At 38.2% G+C, this 24438-nt stretch overlaps 1 protein-coding gene across 50 annotated transcripts in view; it reads left to right on the forward strand.

Moving 5' to 3' along the window:
• The window catches only part of CCDC158 (coiled-coil domain containing 158), an 83043-nt gene that overhangs the window by 54528 nt on the left and 4077 nt on the right, over positions 1 to 24438 (forward strand). For 36 of the 50 annotated variants that reach the window (XR_015165274.1, XR_015165275.1, XR_015165276.1 and 33 more), the window contains 4 exons: positions 9009 to 9166; positions 13807 to 13866; positions 17005 to 17072; positions 22347 to 22505. Coding sequence is in view for 46 of the 50 variants with exons in the window: in XM_086405259.1 (XP_086261385.1) it covers positions 9009 to 9166; positions 13807 to 13866; positions 17005 to 17072; positions 22347 to 22505 (445 nt within the window). In the remaining 4 variants the exon portion in view is untranslated. The remainder of the gene's footprint in view (positions 1 to 9008; positions 9167 to 13806; positions 13867 to 17004; positions 17073 to 22346; positions 22506 to 24438) is intronic. The other 14 variants (XM_086405267.1, XM_086405263.1, XM_086405268.1 and 11 more) reach the window with 1 other exon arrangement.

The following is a 24438-nucleotide window of genomic DNA, read 5'->3' on the forward strand; positions in this document are numbered from 1 at the left end:
TATATAGTTTTATGTTCTTTAGTGGATTCAGCGGTACTTTCTCATTTCCATTTAAAGCTATTAATTTCAGTTTTTCAGTAATCTCTTGTGTTACCTGAATTATTGCTGTTTCTTCAAATTTATTTTTTTCTGTTTGTTTTGATGTCTGTCTTTCATGTTGGAGCTTTCCTTCACTGTTTGCTAATCACTAGCTGTCCATTCATATTTAAAATTGAGGTCCTAAAAAATTAAAAAATTGAGGCCCTAAAAAACTAATTAAAAGCACTCGGTAAGGTTCACAGGATTTGTCAACTAGTAGATGGTTAGGCAATGGCACCCCACTCCAGTACTCTTGCCTGGAAAATCCCATGGACAGAGGAGCCTGGTAGGCTGAAGTCCATGGGGTCGCTAAGAGTCGGGACACGACTGAGCAACTTCACTTTCACTTTTCACTTTCCTGCATTGGAGAAGGCAATGGCAACCCACTCCAGTGTTCTTGCCTGGAGAATCCCAGGGAGGGGGGAGCCGGGTGGGCTGCCGTCTATGGGGTCGCACAGAGTCGGACATGACTGAAGGGACTTAGCAGCAGCAACAGCAGCAGATAGTTAGGTATTAATTTTTAACTAAGGGACCCAAAAACTATCTTACTTTTTTCTTGGTCCTGTCAATCCCACTACAGAGAGAATCTCTTACTACTGACTTGTTGATACAAATCTGTTTGCCAGTGTTGTGAAGAGCTGAGTGGGACAGGGAGCCTGGGGTACATGTGTATCTATATAGTCTTATTTATTATGCTTGTATTTTCAGTTTGCAGCCTTACTTCTGCCATGCCAGATGTCCTCTTAGAGTTTAAATTCCTTTGGTCCAACCTCACCCAGTGATTAAGCCTCTAATTTTATTTAGAGGAAAAGAATGAATTCTTACCCAACCACATGGGGAGAACATCTGTTATTCTCAAAGCTTCTGCCATAAGCTTTTAGCCAGTCCTCCCGTTTTTGCTGCCCTGTGCCTTCCCCTGACCTTCAGAAGTGCACGAGGCCTCCATTACTCGAATCTTTCTTGCTGGTATTCTCTGATGCAGAGCAGTCCTCTGTTTCTTGGCTACTTCTGTGCAGGTCCTTAATGTTTTAGCTTCTTTGTTCCACTGAATTAGCTGTGAATTACCCATTTGCTTTTCATCTCCCCAGATTTTATCATCATTACTCATCTAATATTATCTCTCTTTTCCTCTTTGTCCTTGTTAATTTCTTTAGTGTCATATTAGTGACACTAAATGGAATAAATGCCAAGTCTAACGTTTCAAAGTACAACAAAAGTAGAATATCACTGCGTGAATTGTTCTGCATTGCCCCTTTATTTCATTTCATTTTAGTCTTCTTGTACCATGAATCTAACAATAGTCATTATTTACTGAACACCAGGCACTGTACGATATTCTTTCTATACATTATATAATTTATTCCTCACAACTACCCACATGAGGTAAGTGCTGTTATTATAACAATTTCTCAGAGAAAGAAACTAAGGCTTGGAGAAGCTAAATGAGTTGTACAGAGTTCACACTCCAAAAATACAGTTGTGCTGAAACTTAACCAAGATGGCCTGAGTCTAGAATTTGTCTTCTTAATTAGTTTGCTGTACTGATTATGTACACCACACAGTTGAATGCTATTTATAAAAAAATAATTAGATGATGCTGTAAATAAATACTTTACCTGAACTAATTGTGTATTTCATTAGGTCCTTGTGACTGAGGATTATACCATTTCAGGGGTCCAAAAACATTAAAAATTATCCAGTTGATTGCCCTAGTGTTATTAATAATAGAAGAGAAAATGGTAGAATTGGAAAAAAAAATTTTTTTTTAATCTGATTGATCCAAGCTCAGAAACCAAGAACATGTGTGTATATATGTGTATGTACATACATACATGGAGAAGGCAGTGGCACCCCACTCCAGTACTCTTGCCTGGAAAATCCCGTGGACGGAGGAGCCTGGTAAGCTGCAGTCCATGGGGTTGCTAAGAGTCGGACACGACTGAGCGACTTCACTTTTCACTTTCATGCATTGGAGAAGGAAATGGCACCCCACTCCAGTGTTCTTGCCTGGAGAATCCCAGGGACGGGGGAGCCTGGTGGGCTGCCATCTTTGGGGTCGCACAGAGTCAGACACGACTGAAGTGACTTAGCAGTAGCACATACATACATACACAGATACACACACATAATTGGTAGCCTGACACAGAAGCATTCTAGATTAAAGTTTTAGATAAACATTATTTTAGCATTTAATATAGAATAATTCCAGGATAATATAATTTATTTATATATCAGATTCCATACACATGCACTGTAATTTGTGCTAGCTGTGCTTGATCTATGATGTGAGCAAGATTTTCAGAAAGACTTTATATAACTTTGGTTTCCTATTCACCCATTTTTAATATACAATATAAATAATATATTTATATTCTAAATAGTATATTCATATTCCATTTTTATTACAATCTTCTGACAGGAATATAAGTATTATAGGAGATGGATTTGGTCAGGCATTCTTAAAATAGAATAGTCTGATTCAAACTGAATGAGATCAAGCTTTTATTTTTAGCTTTTTCATTTATCTTCTATCTTTGGAGAGTGGAGATAGAATGTGTTGAGAAGCACACACTCTCCTAGACATTACTTATCTTAAGTTATAACTCATGTTTGCCTGTAATGGACTCAAGGCCATTAGAGAGAACAGTATTTGGAGAAAATGGAGGTGCATTTGAGCTATAATTTGAAATTTATTTTTGAAACAAGTCTGACATAAGACAATTTCAGAGTCAAAATGTAATAGGAAGCTAATCAAATCACAAAATAAACCTTAAGTTTAACAATAACAGTATAAGCTCATATTCATCCCTTGAAATCAAAAAGCTTGTATAAGTTTTAACCTGAAAATATATGTCCCCTAGAAATAGCCTTAATGTATATCCTAAGGGTCAAGGGATTGAAGTGAGGGAGAGCAAGATTCTTTGATGGGTTCCAGTAACCTCATGAAGAACTTGTAAGTAGCTGTTTCTTTATCAGCCAGACAAGATAGTCATAACCAGCCATACATAACCAGCCACTCATATGTAAAGAATGTTTTTAAATCACTCATTTCCTAGCTATTTTCTAATTTTTTAAGTGTATTCATGTTATAAATCAAAATTTGTTCCATATGAATTAAACAATAAAGTATTAAAAATAAACTTTTTAATGAAAAGTATTACAAGTGAAAGCATTATAAGATTTACAGACATGAAAAGGAATAATTGACTATTTTGAGTAAATGAAGCTTAAATCAGAAGCCACCATAAACTAAAATGGAATCACAAACTAGAAAAATATTTCTAGCAAACAAAGGGTTAATATAAAATATAAAGAGTTTTTACATACCTGGAAAAAGATAGCATATATTCTAAAAGAAAAATATAGAAAGGACATGTATATAGTCCAAAAGAAATGCATATAGTCCATAAACATGAAAAATGTTCAAGCTCATTTATAATCAGCTAATAATTATTACATATTAAAGCTAAAACAAACAACTTTGTGTATAGAATGGTCAAATGGCAATGGGAAGCATATGGTATAACGGCCACTTTCCTGTCACACCTTACTGATAAACATGCAAATTGATATGACTTTATGTTGTCACTTTTACTTCCAAAGTTCATGATTTCTTTTTGTTTTAAAATTAATAGACTTTTTTTAGAGTGGTTTTAGCCTTACAGAAAACTGAGCAGAAAATAGAGTTCCCATAGATTCTCTTTGCTGTCCTCCTCTCTCCCCCCAGCTTCCTCTATTACCAGCATGTTGCATTCATGTGGTACATTTGTTATAATTGTTAAACCAATACTGACACATTGTTATTAACTAAAGTCTATAATTTTCATTGGGGTTCCCTTCTTATATTGTGGGGCTTCCCTGAGGGCTCAGTGGGTAAAGAACCTACCTGCAATGCAGGTGACACAGCAGACATGAGTTTGATTGCTGGGTCGGGAAGATCCCCTGGAGTAGGAAATGGCTACTCCAGTATTCTTGCCTGAAAAATCCTATGGACAGAGGAGCCTGGCAGGCCAGAGTCCAAAGGAGAGCAAAGAGTCAAACACTACTGAACATCACGTGCTCCTCATATTGTACATTTTGTGCATTTTGACATATGTATGATGATTACATTATCATGTATTACTTGTATTACATTACATGTATTGCATGTCTTACAATACATGTAATACATTACATGTCTTACAATACATGTAATGCATTACATGTATTACATTACAGTATTATACAGAATAGTTTAACTGTTCAAAAAATGCCCTGTGCTTCACCTTTTCATCTGTTGCTCCCTTCCCCTGAACCCCTGGCAACCAGTGATTTTTTACTGTCTTCATATTTTTGTCTTTTCCAGAATGTCATATAACCAGAGTCATCTAGCGATAGTCTTTTCAGATTGGCTTCTTTCACTTAGCAATATGCTTGCAAGATTTTTTCGTATCTTTTCATCCTTTAATAGTTAATTTCTTTTTTTACTGAATAATATTTCATAGTATGGATGTACCACAGTTTATCCAGTCACTTATTAAAGGATATCTTGATTGCTACCAAGTTTTGGCAAGTTATGAATAAACCTGCTATAACATCAATGTGCAGGTTTTGCATAGACGTAAGTTTTCACCTCTGTTAGGTGAACGCTGCAGAGCATGGTTGCTACATTTTATAGTATGAGCATGTTTAGTTTTGGAAGAAACCACCAAACTGTCTTTCAAAGTGGCTGTACCATTCTGCAGTCTCACCAGCAGTGAACGAGAGTTCCTGTTGCTCCCCATCCTTGTCAACATTTGGTGTTGTCAGTGTTCGGATTTTAGCCTAGATAATAGGAGTGTAGTGTGATATCTTATAGTTTTAATTTGAAATTCCTTAATGAAATATGATGTTGAGCATATTTTCATATGCTTATTTGCCTTCTACATATTTTTATAGTGAGATGTCTATTCCACATGTTTGCCTATTTTTTAATGGATGTTTAAAATTTTTTCCTACTGTTGAGTTTTAAGAGGTTCTTTTTGGAGGTATATTTTAGCTACCAGTCTTTTGTCACTTATGTGTTTTGAAAAGATTTTCTGTCAGTCTGTGATTTTTGTTTCCATTTTTTTTAAACTATCTTTTTGCAAGGAAAAGTTTTTAAGATTAAAAAGTCCAACTTACTGATGCTTTTCTTTCATGGATCATGCTTTTAATTTGTATCTAAAAAGTCATCATGAATCCCAAAGTCATCTAAATTTTCTCCTGTATTATCCTCTAGAGTTTTATAGTCTTGAATTTTACATTTAGGTCCATGATTCACTCTGAGTTAATTTTTGTGACAAATATAAGGTCTGCATCTAGATTCATTTTTGTAATGCATGTGAATGGCCAGTTGTTCCAGTACCATTTGTTGAAAATACTGCCTTTTCTCTACTGAAATACCTTTGCTCCTTTGTTGAAGACCAGTTGACTATATTTGTATGGGACTGTTCCTGGGATCTTTATTTTATTCTGTCCCATCAGTCTATTTGTCTATTCTTTTACCAGTACTGCACTCTTATTACAGTAAATCTTGAACCTGGGAAATGGCAGTTCTCCAACTTTGTTCACCTTCACTGTTGTCTTTCCTATTCTGAGGTTTTGGCCTTCCCATATACGCTTTAGAATCAGTTTGTCAATATATCAAGGGGAGCATCGTAGCTAGACTGCACAGCTAACCCTGATGACATCTTCTTCGTGACTGTGTCCTGGTACTAACACACTATATACATTGTCATGTTAACCTTTCTGGTTACTCTAAATCTGTAAATATGAAACATATAAGATACTTCATGTGTTTTTATGCTAAGGGGAGAAGGAAGTGGAAACCAGCCTTTTTTGAGTACTTACTATGCATACATTAAGTACTTCTCATTCCTTATGCCATCCTTATAAAATAAGAGTTATTTTCCCCATTTTTACAGATTAGGAAATGGAGACTAAAAGAAGCATTTCCCTTGTTATAATGAAATAAACTTTATGAATTTGTTTGTAGGTTATTACACTGATAATTTATAATAAGTGTCATGGGCTTAAAATTTTTTAATAACAAAGCTTATTAAGTAAACTTCCTAGTGGGCAGAAGATATGAAGGTCCAGGTGTTATATTGAGATTTCAAGGTTAGAACTGAAGTGACTGAATATTGCAATAAGATAAGTCTTCTGAAGTTTTATTCCACATCAGATATGAGGTCCACCGGGGCTAGGACAAGAACAAAGCCTGTGTTTGGTGAAACTGGATCTGTTTATAAGCAACAAATGCTTTTATTCATGATTAAGAAACTGGTTCAGCATATACAGTATATGGGAAGTCTCTGTACCTTCTACTCATTTTTGCTGTGAACCTAAAACTTCTCTAAAAGTAAAAGCTATTAAAAATGGTTCACATCTTTGTATATTTTAAATCAATGAAATAAAATTTAATGGAATCTTAATTTATGAAACTCTGAACTCATCATGGTAATTTCTCAGTAAGATGACCATCAGTAAACTGGTAAAATCATACTTACCACACATTCAGTTAGTTAGAACTCTTGACATCTTCAACTGGATATTTTATGTGGTTTATCAGTGCAAATAGGAAGGGAAGGACAATGTGAGGGTTATACCAGTAGCATCAACACTTGATTGGCATGGACCCTAGAAAAGTAAAGCCTAAAGAACAAAAATTTTGCAGTGTTTATCCTTCAACAACCTGTATGTCTGGCAGGTGTCACTCTACCTTGGGTCAGACACTTCTGGCTAAAATACCTTTATGATGCTTTAGCCATGAGTATCCTCCAGCTAAGTCCACCTGCTCACCAGGGCAACCTCTGATTATTATTCGGTTTCCTCTCTTTTTGTGCCTATTGGGAACATCTGTGCTTCTTTTTATATTATAAATATTCATTGAGGAACACTAGCTACCTGAAAAATCTTTTAATATTATTCCCCAACTAACATAGTTTGCGGAGAAGGCAATGGCAACCCACTCCAGTACTCTTGCCTGGAAAATCCCATGGATGGAGGAGCCTGGTGGGCTGCAATCCATGGGGTCGCTAAGAGTCCGGACACGACTGAGCGACTTCACTTTTACTTTTCACTTTCATGCATTGGAGAAGGAAATGGCAACCCACTCCAGTGTTCTTGCCTGGAGAATCCCAGGAATGGGGGAGCCTGGTGGGCTGCCATCTATGGGGTCGCACAGAGTTGGACATGAGTGAAGCAACTTAGCAGCAGCAGCAGCAGCAACATAATTTGAAAATGTTAAATGTCTCTTTCCTCATCAGTAAAGTGGTGGCAGGGGGGTAGATTCACTCATTGCTAGAGGGTCCCTTACTTCTAAAATTCTATAGCTTTATAAAATTAGTTCATCCCTTAACAAATTATTGAAATTATTTTACCTGGATATAGTTATAAATATTTAATGGCATGGTAAGATGTCCATACCATATTGTTAAAGTTAAAAAAAAATTGTTAATGATTTCACTATGTTGTAAAAAAGGAAAAAGAGATTAACATATATAATACAGTGTTATTAACTAAAGTACAGATTTTGTTCAAATTTCACAAAATTTTATGCTAGTATCCATTATTTGTTTTTATATCTTATTCAAGATTCCACATCGTATTTAGTTGCATTGAGTAGCTTCAGCTATATGCAACAAATTCTGGTAAATTCTCTTTTCATCTTTTTTCTGTTACAAATATTTTCTAATTTTCCTTGTTACAGCTTCTTAGATACACCCATCATTTAAAAGTGGATATTTAATTTCCACATGCACAGGGTTTTAAAAATATCCTTGATATTAATTTCTCATTTAAATGCTTTCTTCTCTGTAATTACCTTCTGCGTTTTTTCAGTCCTCTAACTTTATTGAGAGTAATAAAGGCTCAATCAGTGGCTTTATTAAAGAGCTAAATCAAAAGATCTCTCTTGGCTAAACCAAAGATCTCTCTTGGTAAATGTCACATTGCACTTGAAAATATGTGGGTTATTTTCAAATACCTTTTGATATTGATTTCTAACCATAATTCCACAGTGATAAGAGAACAGACTCTATAGTTCCAATACCTTTAGACCATGAAATTTTTCCACCTTGTTTTATGTCCCTGGATATGTTCCAGTGCCTCCTAGTTTATAGTCTATGGGAACTTAAATAGAATTTGTATTCTAAATAGATGTGTATAGTTTAATCCTGTATAGTTTAGTTTATATATGCTGCTAAGTCATTTCAGTCATGTCCGACTCTGTGCGACCCCATAGATGGCAGCCCACCAGGCTCTGCTGTCCCTGGGATTCTCCAGGCAAGAACACTGGAGTGGGTTGCCATTTCCTTCTCCAATGCATGAAAGTGAAAAGTGAAAGTGAAGTCGCTCAGTCCTGTCCGACTTCTAGCGACCCCATGGACTGCAGCCTACCAGGCTCCTCTGCCCGTGGGATTTTCCAGGCAAGAGTACTGGAGTAGGGTGCCATTGCCTTCTCAATAGTTTATATATACATATGTATAAATAGGCATATACATGCATGCTAAGTCACTTCAGTTGTGTCTGACTCTTTGTGACGCTATGAACTGTAGCCTGCCAGGCTCCTCTGTCCATGGGATTCTCCAGGCAAGAATACTGAAGTGGGTTGCCATGCTGTCCTCCAGGGGATCTTCCTGACTCGGGAATTGAACCTGCAGCTCTTAAGTCTCTTGCATTGGCAGGCAGGTTCTTTACCACTAGCACCACCTGGGAAGCCCGTAAGTAGGTATATGCATATATGAATTAGATATAGCACTGTGTTGATTGGATATTATTGATTTATCTCTGAGTAGTAAGATTACAGGTTTTTTATTTCCTCTTTTTCTTCTCCATAATTTACCAGTTGAATTAATTTTATAATAGGAAATGGCATTCAAATCTGAAAAAAACAAAGTGTCCTTGTCTTGTGAATTGTTTTAATTCAGCACTCTATGAAACCTAACGCAAAGGAAGATCCAACGAGGGACTTGAAACAGCTTCTCCAGGAGTTGAGAAGTGTGATCAACGAGGAGCCAGCCGTGCCTCTGGGCAAGAGCGAAGAAGACGGGAGAGCACCATCTCTGGGGGTCTCCTTTGTGGCTGTGTAAGACTGAATGTGCTTCAGAGTGGGAAAGTGTCCCTCAACAGTGGTTGGCCATCACGTTGTCTACGTGGGAGGTGGAGGTCACATTAACTTTGAGGGGTATGGGGACATTACCAGGAAAAATGATATGAAAGTAGAGGAGTTAGCAGAAGTGAAACTACTTGATATCGAGAGAAAATATTATTTGTTCTATTCAGAAATTAGGGCGAAGTGTGACCCAAAGTTACATTCATACAGTAATTTATAGTTCCCAGCAAATTTCACATCCATATTCTTACTTGATTATCACAGCAACTGTTTGAGACAAGACAGAGCAGGATTTATTTATCCCATTTTAAAAATAAGAAAACCACAAGTTCCAAAAGGTTGACTTACTTACAGCCACGTATGGTGGAGCTAAAACTTGAACCCCGAGAACTGCGTACTCCTCAAATATAAACTAATTGGAAAGCTTTGGCTCTCTAGGCATCCATGCCAGTGACTTAAATTAATATGAAGTCAGATCCAAAAAGTGATTCAACCAGTCTACCAGCCACTGACTGCATGTACTTACAGAAATCAAATAGTGTTTTAAAATTTTAATGTATGCTATTATTAAATTAACTTAGAGGATTTTAGCACACTATATATACTATATTATTAGCATTACACCATTAATTATATGTTGTTAGTATTATAACAACCCACTTTTGTAACCTTTGTTTCTTGGTTATATAGCAAATATCTCAAAATCATACTCTATGACATAATGCTTATATGTAAACAATCTCCAGTTTCTTTAAGATATTCAGGTAGTGTTTATTAACTTGAGGTAGCAAAATATTAATTGGATTTGTCTGTTTTACTAATAATATTTGTTAACAGTTCAGTTCAGTTCAGTCGCTCAGTCGTGCCCGACTGTTTGCGACCCCATAAATCACAGCACGCCAGGCCTCCCTGTCCATCACCAACTCCCGGAGTCCACCCAAACCCATGTCCATTGAGTTGGAAATGCCATCAAACCATCTCATCCTCTGTCGTCCCCTTCTCCTCCTGCCCCCAATCCCTCCCAGCATCAGAGTCTTTTCCAATGAGTCAACTCTTCACATGAGGTGGCCAAAGTACTGGAGTTTCAGCTTTAGCATCATTCCTTCCAAAGAAATCCCAGGGCTGATCTCCTTCAGAATGGACTGGTTGGATCTCCTTGCAGTCCAAGGGACTCTCAAGAGTCTTCTCCAACACCACAGTTCAAAAGCATCAATTCTTGGACGCTCAGCCTTCTTCACAGTCCAACTATCATATCCATACATGACCACAGGAAAAACCATAGCCTTGACTAGATGGACCATTGTTGGCAAAATAATGTCTCTGCTTTTGAATATGCTATCTAGGTTGGTCATAACTTTCCTTCCAAGGAGTAAGCGTCTTTTAATTTCATGGCTGCAGTCACCATCTGTAGTGATTTTGGAGCCCCCCAAAATAAAGTCTGACACTGTTTCCACTGTTTCCCCATCTATTTCCCATGAAGTGATGGGACCAGATGCCATGATCTTCATTTTCTGAATGTTGAGCTTTAAGCCAACTTTTTCACTCTCCACTTTCACTTTCATTAAGAGGCTTTTGAGTTCCTCTTCACTTTCTGCCATAAGGGTGGTGTCATCTGCATATCTGAGGTTATTGATATTTCTCCCGGCAATCTTGATTCCAGCTTGTGCTTCTTCTAGTCCAGTGTTTCTCATCATGTACTCTGCATAGAAGTTAAATAAGCAGGGTGACAATATACAGCCTTGACGTACTCCTTTTCCTATTTGGAACCAGTCTGTAGTTCCATGTCCAGTTCTAACTGTTGCTTCCTGACCTGCATACAGATTTCTCAAGAGGCAGGTCAGATAGTCTGATATTGCCATCTCTTGAAGAATTTTCCACAGTTTATTGTGATCCACATCCTCAAAGGCTTTGGCATAGTCAATAAAGCAGAAATAGATGTTTTTCTGGAACTCTCTTGCTTTTTCCATGATCCAGTGGATGTTGGCAATTTGATTTCTGGTTCCTCTGCCTTTTCTAAAACCAGCTTGAACATCAGGAAGTTCACAGTTCACGTATTGCTGAAGCCTGGCTTGGAGAATTTTGAGCATGACTTTAGTAGCGTGTGAGATGAGTGATAGTAGTAAAATATTAGTGATTGTCTGGATACCTAACATAACATTGCATTCTCTGAATCACGTCAGAAACATCCCCTTGTCACTCTATCCAAGAACACTTATATGTGCAGAATACTTTTTTTAAAAAGTTCTCATGCATTTTACTTATTTTTTTCTATTTTTAAATTGAAGTATAGTTGGTTTACAATGTTGTTTTAATTTCTGCTGTATAGCAAAGTGATTTACTTATAGATCCACGTACATTCTGTTTTAAATATTCTTTTCCATTATGGTCTATCACGGGATATTGAATATAGGTGTCTATGCTCTACAGTAGGGCCTTGTTGATTATGTATTTTGTGTATAAAGGCTTACATCTGCTAACCCCAAACTCCCACTCCTTCCCTTTTCCACTCTCCTTCTCCCTTGGCAACCAGCAGCCTGTTCTCTGTGTCCATCATTCTGTCCCTGTTTCATAGATAGGTCAGTCTGTGTCATAGTTTAGATTACAGATACAGGTGATATCACGTGGTATTTGTCTTTCTCTTTCTGACTTGTTTCACTTAGTATCATCATCTCTGGTCGCATCTGTGTTGCTGCAGATGGCATTACTTTGTTCTTTTGCTGACTAGTATTCCACTGTATGTATGTACCACGTCTTCTTTATCCATTTGTCTGTCAAAGGACAGTTAAGTTGTTGCCATATCTTGGCTATTATGGATAGCAGAGCACTTTGGTTGTTGTCATAATTCTATAATATGCTTTCACTGGGGCAGTATTTATTAAGCTCATTTGACCAATGATTACATTGACATAGATTGAGTTGCCGCCTCCTAGGAGACAAAGAGACAAAGTCAGAAGTAAACAAAGTAAACATTAGAGCCCCTGGCTTCCAGAACTAATCGTTCCACAAGATTACCATGACTTCCCTGATCAAATTCCATCACTTCAACCACTACAGATGTGCTTGACTATATTGGACTCTGTTGAACATGAATATATTTGGCCCCTGCCTTTAGATAATTTATGTTAATTTGCTATAATTCTGCAAATGACCTTGTCACCAAAGCCTAAACTCAGCCTAGAGCTTTTAAAGGTTCAGGAACAAAAGCATTTCTAGGTTGACAAACTCCATGGGTAGCCCTTTGCAAAACTTGATTGGAGACCTAAAATCTACTCTTGTGCATTAAAGAAGAGTTAAATACATATGAGCAATTGATTCTAAAAATACATGGAATCTGGAAATTATTCTTTGTATAATTAACTGAGGGTTATATTTATCTATAGAAAGATGATAGAGTAAGAGATTGCATTACTGAATCAAGCCTGAGATTAGTGATATGCCATAGGTAAGAGGAATCTGAGATTCTGAATCTTATTAATTGCCTAAGAATTGTACATGTGACCAGATAATTGGGGAAGTCTGGATAGTTTAGATGGGAATTGATGGAAAGCCTTAATAGAGTTTAACTGAAACAAAAAAGGATTTTAGTGAAATAGACTAAAGTAATAACTTACTTTCTAGAAGTCAACTTAATAGGCTTTTCTTTTTTTTTTTTTGCTGCTGTTTACCCAGATGAAGATATTTCTGTGGTATGCCATTCCAAAAACGGAATACTTTTCCTACAGTCGCAGTAGCTTACATAACTTTCGAGAAGAAGGTGGTCTCAAAGGAAGTCGCAACAGCCTCAATATAGGGTTATAAGAACCTTACTGAAAACAGTCCTATTTTTATCAATAATCTAATAGCTGAATGTTTAAATGAAACCATTAAAAAGAGCATTAAAAAGAGAGATTACATCCATAACCCCTAAGCAAAAACAATTTCTGAGAACTGTCTTTAGCCAAAAAGGAGAAAAGCTACTCTTAGTTTGTTACTCAGTCAGACACAGAAGGCATTGCCTGCAGGTCTTCAGTCGGAGAAGGCAATGGCACCCCACTCCAGTACTCTTGCCTGGAAAATCCCATGGACGGAGGAGCCTGGTGGGCTGCAGTCCATGGGGTCCAGAAGAGTCGGACACGACTGAGAGACTTCACTTTCACTTTTCACTTTCATGCATTGGAGAAGGAAATGACAACGCACTCCAGTGTTCTTGCCTGGAGAATCCCAGGAATGGGGGAGCCTGGTGGGCTGCCATCTATGGGGTCGCACGGAGTCGGACACGACTGAAGCGACTTAGCAGCAGCAGCAGGTCTTCAGTAGCTCCCAGCATCTGCTGCATTCAACACATGGTTCTCAGACTGACACTGAAGTATCTCCCTAGCTGGTCACCAGCCTGCTTTCCTCCTGTACTGAGCTCTGGCCAAAATGGACTGCTTCTGATTCCCAGAGGGGTCCATGTCCTTCTGTCTTCAAGCTTCTCTCCATACATTCTCTCCACTGGGAAGAGCAAGCACCCCAGTCTCACTGTTTTGAATCTGCATCTGTCTAAAAGCAGTATTCAGAGGAACAATTTGGTTTGATCACTAAGTTAAAATAACATCACATAGTCTTTAACTTCTCCCACCCTCTGCCAACAGAAGCAACAACTCATTAAGGGAATCCACTGAAGGCAGCAAATCAAGTGAAACTTTTAGCAGGTAAGAAACCATCTGACCAGCCCCTGACTTTCAAAATGTCCCCTTTACTACTATTTTTCATTCATTCATTCATTAGAATATCGTTCACTGCCTGTGATGTGCCGAGTTCTGTGCTAGGCCCATGGGATGTAACGGCAGATGAGACACACATGGGCCCTGTCCTCAAGTTGCTTATAGTCGTAGGGTCTATTTATTGACTGACTGCCAAGAAAAACTTTTATCTTTCTATTCTTACTGCTTATGAAAAAATAGCGATATTAGAGTCCTGTTTATATCATAGAATATGAAAATGAATTCTAATGTTTAAATTCCAGTTAGGCAAAGAAAGGCCTATTCATTACTGTATCTTTCAGTTCAGTTCAGTTCCGTCGCTCAGTCGTGTCCGACTCTTTGCAACCCCATGAATTGCAGCACGCCAGGCCTCCCTGTCCATCACCAACTCCCAGAGTTCACTCAGACTCATGTCCATCGAGTCAGTGATGCCATCCAGCTATCTCACCCTCTGTCGTCCCCTTCTTCTCCTGCCCCCAATCCCTCCCAGCATCAGAGTCTTTTCCAATGAGTCAACTCTTCTCATGAGGTGGCCAAAGTACTGGAGTTTCAGCTTTAGCATCATTCCTTCCAAAGAAATCCCAGGGCTGATCTCCTTCAGAATGGACTGGTTGGATCTCCTTGCAGTCCAAGGGACTCTCAAGAGTCTTCTCCAACACCACAGTTCAAAAGCATCAATTCTTGGACGCTCAGCCTTCTTCACAGTCCAACTCTCACATCCATACGTGACCACTGGAAAAACCATAGCCTTGACTAGACGGACCTTTGTTGGCAAAGTAATGTCTCTGCTTTTGAATATGCTATCTAGGTTGGTCATAACTTTCCTTCCAAGGAGTAAGCGTCTTTTAATTTCATGGCTGCAGTCACCATCTGCAGTGATTTTGGACCAAGCATTTTGCCTGCTTTTCTGTAAATATTTGTTTGTGAATGAATTAAAGCAGATAGTTTCTTACTGTCCCTACTGTTTGATCAATATTCAGTGAACTTGAATCTTTATAAATACAGCTTTCTCTTAGCCTAAAAGAAACAAGTTTTGATTGTCTTCTAACCTAGGTGTGTAACATTACACTCACTTATCCTGTTAATAATATCTGCAGCCATCTATTATCTGGGTATTTTTGACTTATCTCATTTAGTCTGTCTAATCATATCTATGATATAGGCATTATTATCCCCTTATATAGGTTAGAAATGAAGACGCAGCTTGCCCAGCAATTTACCAAGGTCATACAGCTTGTAAATAAAGGAACCAGAATTGAACTCAGTTCTAGCCTGCTTCTGAGCTCAGGCTTATAACCACTCCTGGTTCTGCTTCTGGGTACCTGGACAATCAGGATGTTGGCAAGGTTACACTCCTTTTAGAAGCCCTTGAGATTAATGCATTCCCTTCCCTTTCTCTTTTAGAGCTTCTGGGCCTCTAGCGCTTCGTTCTTTGCACTCTTTGCCTTGTGGCTCACAGCCTCTGGCGTGGCATCCTCAAGTCTTCTGCTGGGATTGTCACATCACCCTCTCTCTTCTGTGTGAAATCTCCCCCCTGCCTTCCTCCTGTAAAGAGATTTGTGATGCCATTTAGATAATGTAGGTGTGTCTCCACATACTCCAGGACAGTCTCCCCATCTTAAGACCCTTGATGTAATCACATCTGCAGTCTCTAGTGCCATGTAAGGTAACATTCATAGGCTGTTGGTATTTGGACAGATATATTTGACAATCATTATTCATCCCACCACACTGCTTTTATTTTATTTTATTTTTTTTTTCCACACTGCTTTTAAAGCCACTTTACCACTCTCATGTACCTTTGTGGTAGCCCCTACTGTGTTCAGTGTGGATGTCTTAAATCTCTAGTCTCTTGTAAGTTCCAATCACTTCTGTGAATGAGTTTCAAATTGCTCTGCCTGAAGCACACCTCAGACTATGGTCCCAGCGCCAAGACCTTCAAAGGCTCCCCATTGCCTAGTGCAGCAAGAACAGACTCCTTACCCTGATAATGAAGACTGTACAACACAGCCGTGACCTTTTTTCCCAAGGCTTTTCTCCTAATATTCTCAAACGTTTTGGTCTCAGAACAGACACCTTGCCCTGATAATGAAGACTACACAATACAGCCATGACTTTTTCTAAGGCTTTCCTCCTAATATTCTCAAACATTTTGGTCTCAGGACCCCTTTGCACTCACAAATATCACTGAGGATTCCAAAGAGCTTTTGTTTACGTAGATCATTTCTATTTTTAGTATTGGAAAATAAAATTAAATTTTAATTAAAAAAAATTAAAACAATTTGATACTTAAAGATAAGCAAAGTAAGTATATTACAGGTTTCTATAATAAAATAGTTTATTATGAAAAATAACTTTTCAAACAAAAAATCATTAAGAAGACTTCATTTTACAGTTAATGCGTGGCTTAATAAAAGGTAGCTATATTCTCATACCTGCCTCTGCATTTTTCTGGTATGATATCAGATATCATGGAGGCTCTGGGAAACTCCACTGTATACTTATGAGAGACTAAGAGTTAAAAAGAAAATAATATCTTAGTATTCTAATAAAATTAGTGTTGACCTCACAAACCCCCTTTTCAAGGGCACCACTTTGAGAACTGCTGTCATAATATTTTCAAACTGGTATCCAACCCACAGAGAACTTTGTGGTTTAGTTCAACTTACTGATTTAAATAGGTCTGATAGTTTTGTAAAGTGACACTTATTATTACCAAGAGAGGTTAGTTTTTTCCTTGGTTTTTAAATTTTAAATGAGTCATTAAGAGTGCATCTCTTAGAATACATGAGAGAAATACTGGGTTTTATACATATTATTATAAAAAAGAATTTTGCAACCAAGATTATATGTTATTACATTTTCATTCTGAAAAATGTTCATAGGCACTGAATACATAAGGATGACATAACTCTGGTTCTCCCTCATAGAGTAGTTTAGGACTTCTGCAGTTTAGGGTCATGGCTACCATCTTGGGTTTATACATTAAGCCATCACTTTTGCCTTCACCAGTTTGTTCTTGTTGATAAATCTTGGCACTGAATTTGAAAATGAAATGTTTTTGCATGACCATCCTTATGTTTCCAGAGAGCCAGTCACGTTACACGTAGCAGAGTTGGAAGATCCGCCTGGTTGCTTTGTATTCCCATCTGCAGGTGAGTTTTTAATGAAAGCACAAAAATTCGGCCTGCTTAAAGCTTACAGTGGATTCCCTTTCACTTGCTGCTGGTCCCCTCATTTTTTATACTATGTAACTTACTAATTATGTTGTTGATTGGGTGTCACCTCCTGCTAGACAGATCTGCACACGGGCAAATGACTTTAGTGGTTGGGAAATACCCCAGTACCCAGAACCTTCCCGGGACATAGCAGGCCCTTAAGTAATTCAGTAGATTATTCAGTAAAAATATTCAGTAAATAATTTCTGAATGAGTGAAAAGAAAAAGATATGAGACAGATTGTTCTCCATACACTTTCCAAAGACAAAGTGTGCTTTAGAAAACAAAATAAAGGAAGAAATTGAAAGATAGTAGAATCTGTTGAAAAACAAAATGGCACAACTCAAACTAGAAATGGAAAAAAATAAAAATTAGGATAGGAGGGGCTGAATCATAATCAGGGACATGACAGACCCCTAGAGAAAATTGCAGAAGAGGAATTTTTAAAACTAAGAAATGTGAAAGATAATGGTAGAGTATAGGTTGCATTTGGAAGGCGAAGGCAAACCAGCAGACACATAATCAGCCCTCCTATGGAAGAAGACAAAATAAATGGAAAAGAACAAAACTGAAAATGATGGTTATTCAGTGAAAGTTTACTATAAATCTGGACAGTAATGTAAGTAGGGAAAATCGAGGTGTGAGGTGAAATAGAAGGAGTTTCCAGGTTTTCTTGTCTTTTGTAGAAGAATGTAAATGTATATCTAACATCAAAGCAACATTCTTAAATAAATTCTACTTCTTAATTTTAAAATTTTTAACTTGTGACGAATCTTTATGAACTAATACTATATTTTGAACAAAAGAACACTTGTTTGAAGTTGAACAATTTCCTTAGATTTTACTTCAGTTGTATGTTTATACTTTTACCGTTTACCCAGCATATATCCTTGCTTTATTAGATTAATATAAGTGAATGCTTTTACCTTTTTTCATAAATTGTGAGTACCTTAGAACATGTTAACTCCATTTACTTTCCTTCCAGCTTACACAGAATCGTTGTCACGTATTTTAATTCTAAAGGTAAAATACCATGAGGGGTTATTTCCACTGTGTTGTGCCATTAAAATTCATCTAGATGCACACACACATTCACACTTTATCTCGTGCCTGCTGTCATTTTACTTATGCCTTTAATGTTTCCTTTAACATATTCTCCCAGTTTCTGTTGTCTAAACTTGTCTTTATTTTATCCCCACTTTTGAGAAGTATTTTTGCTAAGTATAGGATTCTAGATTAACATTTTTCTTTCCTTTTGAGTTTTCCATTGTTTTCTGGCTTCCAGTGTCTCCACTAAGAAGTCAGCTCTAAATTTAATTATTCCTCATTTCAATGTAACGTGTCATTTTGCCCTCCTGGAAGCTTTAAGATTGTTTTTTGTCTTTGGGTTTGGGTTTATTTTCTGGCAGTTTTTACTGATACACCTAGGTATGGTTTTCTTTATATAAGAAGAACTTGTTTGTGGTTTGGAGTAAATGCTGTTGAATCTGGGTAGTCTCTGCCTCCATCATCCAGACCTTGCGGGTCTATGCCTGTTATCTGTATTTTTTTTTCTTGGTTTCCCGCCATGTCATTTTGACTCCTCGTGTTGTTGTTGTTCAGTCACTAATTTGTGTCCGACTCTGCAAGCTCATGGACTGCAGCACACCAGGCTTGCCTGTACTTCACCATCTACCAGACTTTGCTCAAATTCATGTCAATAGAGTCAGTGATGCTATCCAACCATCGCATCCCCTGCTGCCCGCTTCTCCTCCTGTCCTCAACATTCCCAGCATCAGGGTCTTTTCCAGTGAGTCAGTTCTTCAAATCAGGTGGCCAAAGTATTGGAGCTTTAACTTCAGCATCAGTCCTTCCAATGAATATTCAGAGTTGATTTCCTTTGGGATTGACTGGTTTGATCTCCTTGCTGTTCAAGGGACTCTAAAGAGTCTTCCCCACACCACAATTTGAAAGCATCAATTATTCAGCGCTCAGCCTTCTTTATAGTCCAACTCTTACATCCATACATGACTACTGGGGAAAAAACCATAGCTTTGACCATACAGACATTTATCAGCAAAGTGATGTCTCTGCTTTTTAATATGCTGTCTAGGTTTATCATAGCTTTCCTTCCAAAGAGCAAATGTCTTTTAATTTCATGACTGCAGTCACTGTCTGCAGTGATTTTGGAGCCCAAGAAAATAAAATCTGTGACTGTTTCCACTTTTCTCCCTTATATTTGCTAAGAAGTGCTGGGACTGAATGCCATGATCTTGGTTTTCTGAATGTTGAGTTTTAAGCCAGCTTTTTCTCTCTCCTCTTTCACCCTCATCAGGAGGCTCCTTAGTTTCTCTTCTCTTTCTGCCACTAGAGTAGAATCATCTGCATAGCTGAGGTTGTTGATATTTCTCCCAGATATTTTGATTCCAGTTTGTGCTTCATCCAGCATGGCATTTCATACGATGTGCTCTACATATAACTTAAATAAGCACATTGACAACATACAGCTTGTCATAGTCCTTTCCTAATTTTAAACCAATCAGTTGTTCCATGTCCAGTTCTAACTGTTGCTTCTTTACCTGCATACAGGTTTCTCAGGAGACAGGTAAGGTGTTCCGGTATTCCCATGTCTATAACAATTTTCTACAGTTTATTATGATCCACACAGTCAAAGGCTTTAGTAGTCAATGAAGCAGAAGTAAATGGTTTTATGGAATTCTCTTGCTTTCTCTGTGATTGAACAAATGTTGGCAATTTGATCTCTGATTCTTCTGCCTTTTCTAAACCCAGCTTGTACATCAAGAAGTTCTCGGTTCACATACTGCCGAAGCCTAGCTTGAAGGATTTTGAGCATAACCTTACTAGCATGTGAAATGAATGCAGTTGTATGATACTTTGAATATTCTTTGACACTGCCCTGCTTTGGGATTGGAATGAAAAAACTGACCTTTTGCAGTCCTGTGGCCACTGTTGAGTTTTCCAAACTTGCTGACATATTAAGTGTAGCACTTTTACAGCATCATCTTTTAGGATTTGAAATAGCTCAGTTGGAATTCCATCACCTTCACTATCATTGTTTGCAGTAATGCTTCCTAAGGCCCACTTGACTTCGCACTCCAGGATGTCTGGCTCTAGGTGAGTGACCACACCATCATGATTAGTCAGGTCATTAAGACCTTTTTTGTATAGTTCTTCTGTGTATTCTCCGCCTCTTCTTAATATCTTCTGCTTTTGTTAAGTTCTTACTGTTTCTGTCCTTTATCGTGCCCATCCTTGCATGAAATGTTCCCCTGATCTCTCCAATTTTCTTGAAGCGATATCTAGTCTTTCCCATTGTATTATTTTTTTCTACTTCTTTACATTGTTCACTGAGGAAGGCCTTCTTATCTCTCCTTGGTATTCTCTGGAACGCTGCATTCAGTTGGATACATCTTTCCCTTTCTCCCTTGCTTTTGCTTCTCTTCTTTCCTCAGCTATTTGTAAAGCCTCCTCAGACAACTACTTTGCCTTCTTGCATTTCTTTTTTTGGGGGGGATGATTTTGGTCACTGCCTCCTACACAGTGTTACAAACCCCTGTCCATAGTTTTTCAGGCACTCTGTCTGCCAGATCTTATCCCTTGAGTCTATTCTTCAAGTAGTCCACTGTTAGGGACAAAATCATAAGGGATTTGATTTAGGTCATACCTGAATAGACTAGTGGTTGCCCCTATTTTCTTCAATTTAAACCTGAATTTTGCAATAAGGAGCTCATGGTCTGAGCCACAGTCAGCTCCAGGTCTTGTTTTTGCTGACTATATAGAGCTTCTCCATCTTTGTCTGCAAAGAATATAATCAATCTGATTTTGGTATTGACCATCTGGTGATGTCCATGTGTAGAGTCTTCTCTTGTGTTGTTGGAAGAAGATATTTGCTATGAGCAGTGTGTTCTTTTGTCAAACCTCTTTTAGCCTTTGCCCTGCTTCATTTTGTACTCCAAGCCCAAATTTGCCTGTTACTCCAAGTATCTCTTGACGTCCCACTTTTGCATTCTAATCTCCTATGATGAAAAGGACATCTTTTTTTAGTGTTAGTTCTGGAAGGTCTTGTAAGTCTTCATAAAACTGGTCAACTTCAGCTTCTTCAGCATCAGTGGTTGGGGTATAGACTTGGATTACTGTAATGTTGAATGGTTTGCCTTGGAGACGAACCGAGATCATTCCCGTCATTTTTAAAATTACACCCAAGTACTGCATTTCGGACTGTTTTGTTGACTATGAGGGCTACTCCATTTCTCCTAAGGGGTTTTTGCCCACAGTAGTACATATCATGATCATCTGAATTAAATTTGCCCATTCCAGTCCATTTTAGTTCACTGATTTTTGAAATGTCCATGTTCACTCTGGCCATCTCCTGCTTCACCGTGTCCAATTTACCTTGATTCATGGACCTAACACTCCAGGTTCCTTTGAGATATTGTTCTCTATAGCATCAGACTTTACTTCCATCACCAGACACATCTGCAACTGAGCATCATTTCCACTTTGGCCCAGCCACTTCATTCTTTCTGGAGCTATTAGTAATTGCCCTCTTCTCTTCCCCAGTAGCGTATCAGACACCTTCAAACCTGAGGAGTTCATCTTCTGGTGTCTTATCTTTTTGTCTTCTCATACTGTTCGTGGGGTTCTCATGGCAAGAATACTGGAGTGGTTTGCCATTTCCTCCTCCAGTGGACCACATTTGTCAGAACTCTTCACTATGACCCATCCATCTTGGGTGGCCTGCAGGGCTTGGCTCACAGCTTCACTGAGTTAGGCAAGCCCCTTTGCTACAGCAAGGCTGTGATCCATGAAGGGGGTCTCCTCATATGCTTGGTTATTTTTATTGTATGACAAACATATACGAAAAACTGTTTCAGACTTAGAAAATGCTTTCAGGCTTACAATAACATTGCCTTCTTCCAGAGAAAATTCATGCTTGTCTCTGGTACTCAACCATACCAGCAATCCCAGATAAATTTAATCCAATCAGGAATTAAGCTAATTTGAAGATAGACCTCAGGACCCACAAGGGCAGACTCAGTTCCTTATTCCTAGGATGTACCCCATTTCGGTTCCAATTCAAGGTCTTGGGTTTTACCAGAACACACCCCACCCACATGATTGGAAACATTTGAGAGTTTGATTTTTTGAGAGGTGTAGCATACTATTTTTAAATAATTCTGTCCTTTTACTTTTGTCCTTATAAAATTTTAGGAAGTCCATCTGTGAAAAATTCAGCTTCCCGTTCATTCCATTCTTCTCCTAAGAAGTCTCCAGTTCACTCACTCCTGACTAGTTCAGTTGAGGATTCCATAGGTTCCTCACCACAATATAGATCTACCAAACCTGTTCATTCACCTGATTCTGTTAAAGGTAAGAATCACCTGATTTCACTGATGAGATTAATTGTTTTCCTACTCTGTGATTTAAGAGTTCTTTTTCATAATTGGATTTAAGAAAGTTTCACATGGTGTTCTTATAGGTACACTCCAATTAATGCTGTGTGGTGGGTGTGTGTTTAAGTGGGTCTTATTTATTTATTTGTCTTAGTTAAATAAATAATTATTAATGCACACATACACCTTAGTAAATAAACATAGTAGATATTACAGATAAATATTATCTCTTTCTCTGACATGAATAATGATCTTTTTCTCTATAAGCTTTTGGGTCTTCTTGTAAATGCTGAAAATGAATGACTTTTCTTAGTTCAGTTCAGTTCAGTCGCTCAGTCATGTCTGACTCTTTGTGACACCATGAACCGCAGCACACCAGGCCTCCCTGTCCATCACCAACTCCCGGAGTCCACCCAAACCCATGTCCATTGAGTTGGAAATGCCATCAAACCATCTCATCCTCTGTCGTCCCCTTCTCCTCCTGCCCTCAATCTTTCCCAGCATCAGGGTCTTTTCAAATGAGTCAGCTCTTCACATCAGGTGGCCAAAGTATTGGAGTTTCAGCTTCAACATCAGTCCTTCCAATGAACACCCAGGACTGATCTCCTTTAGGATGGACTGGTTGGCTCTCCTTCCAATCCAAGGGACTCTCAAGAGTCTTCTCCAACACCACAGTTCAAAAGCATCGATTCTTTGGCGCTCAGCTTTCTTTATAGTCCAACTCTCACATCCATACATGACCACAGGAAAAACCATAGCCTTGACTAGACAGACCTTTGTTGACAAAGTAATGTCTGCTTTTTAATATGTTATCTAGGTTGGTCATAACTTTCCTTCCAAGGAGTAAGCATCTTTTAATTTCATGGCTGCAGTCACCATCTGCAGTGATTTTGGAGCCCAGAAACATAAAGTCAGCCACTGTTTCCACTGTTTCCCCATCTATTTGCCATGAAGTTATGGGACAAGATGCCGTGATCTTAGTTTTCTCAGTATTCAGCTTTAAGCCAGCTTTTTCACTCTCCTCTTTCACTTTCATCAAGAGGCTCTTTAGTTCCTTTTCACTTTCTGCCATAAGGGTGGTGTCATCTGCATATCTGAGGTTATTGATATTTCTCCCAGCGATCTTGATTCCAGCTTGTGCTTCAAATTATGTCGGTTTTCTGTCTCTGTAAGTGCAAGTATCTGTTATACAAACTTACCAAAGTGTCCTCATTTTTAAAATTTTGAGTTCATTTATTATTAATAAAGATAGGTGATAAAAAATGATTTGCTTTAGAATAAGCCTGAAAAAATGAAAGTGGACATTAAGTATATATAAATGCTGAATTGAGCTTGAAATGTTTTTCATCATATATGATGTCAGTGCTCTCTGGTATCATTCTCTTTGATAAGAGGTAAATTAGCCAAGTTGTTGCATCATTGTTAAGTCAGTTCCTGGTCTTTTGAAATTCTATGCCTAACATATTTTTAGATCCTTTAAAAAAAAAAATCAGGACTTAATCATAGCTTTTAGCACATTTTCTTTTTTTGTCATCTTTTTCTGCATCTGGGTCCTCCTTCATCTCTTATACTTCTAAATTCTTTAATTAAAAAAAATTGCTGTGCTGTGTTGTGCTTAGTTGCTCAGTCTTGTCCAACTCTCTGCAATCCCATAGACTGCAGCCTGGAGAAGGGCATGGCAACACACTCCAGTATTCTTGCCTGGAGAATCCCATGGACAGAGAAGCCTGGCAGGCTACATTCCATCATGGGGTCCCAAAGAGTCAGACACAACTGAGTGACTAAGCACAGCACAGCACAGACTGTAGCTAACCAGGCTCCTCTGTCCATGGAATTCTCCAGGCAAGAATACTGGAGTGAGTAGCCATGCCCTCCTCCAGGGGATCTTCCCAACCCAAGGATCAAACCCA

This window comes from Bos grunniens, chromosome 6 (assembly GCF_055505025.1).
Source record: "Bos grunniens cultivar Pamir isolate PY7600 chromosome 6, Bosgru_T2T1.0, whole genome shotgun sequence".
NCBI lineage: Eukaryota > Metazoa > Chordata > Mammalia > Artiodactyla > Bovidae > Bos > Bos grunniens.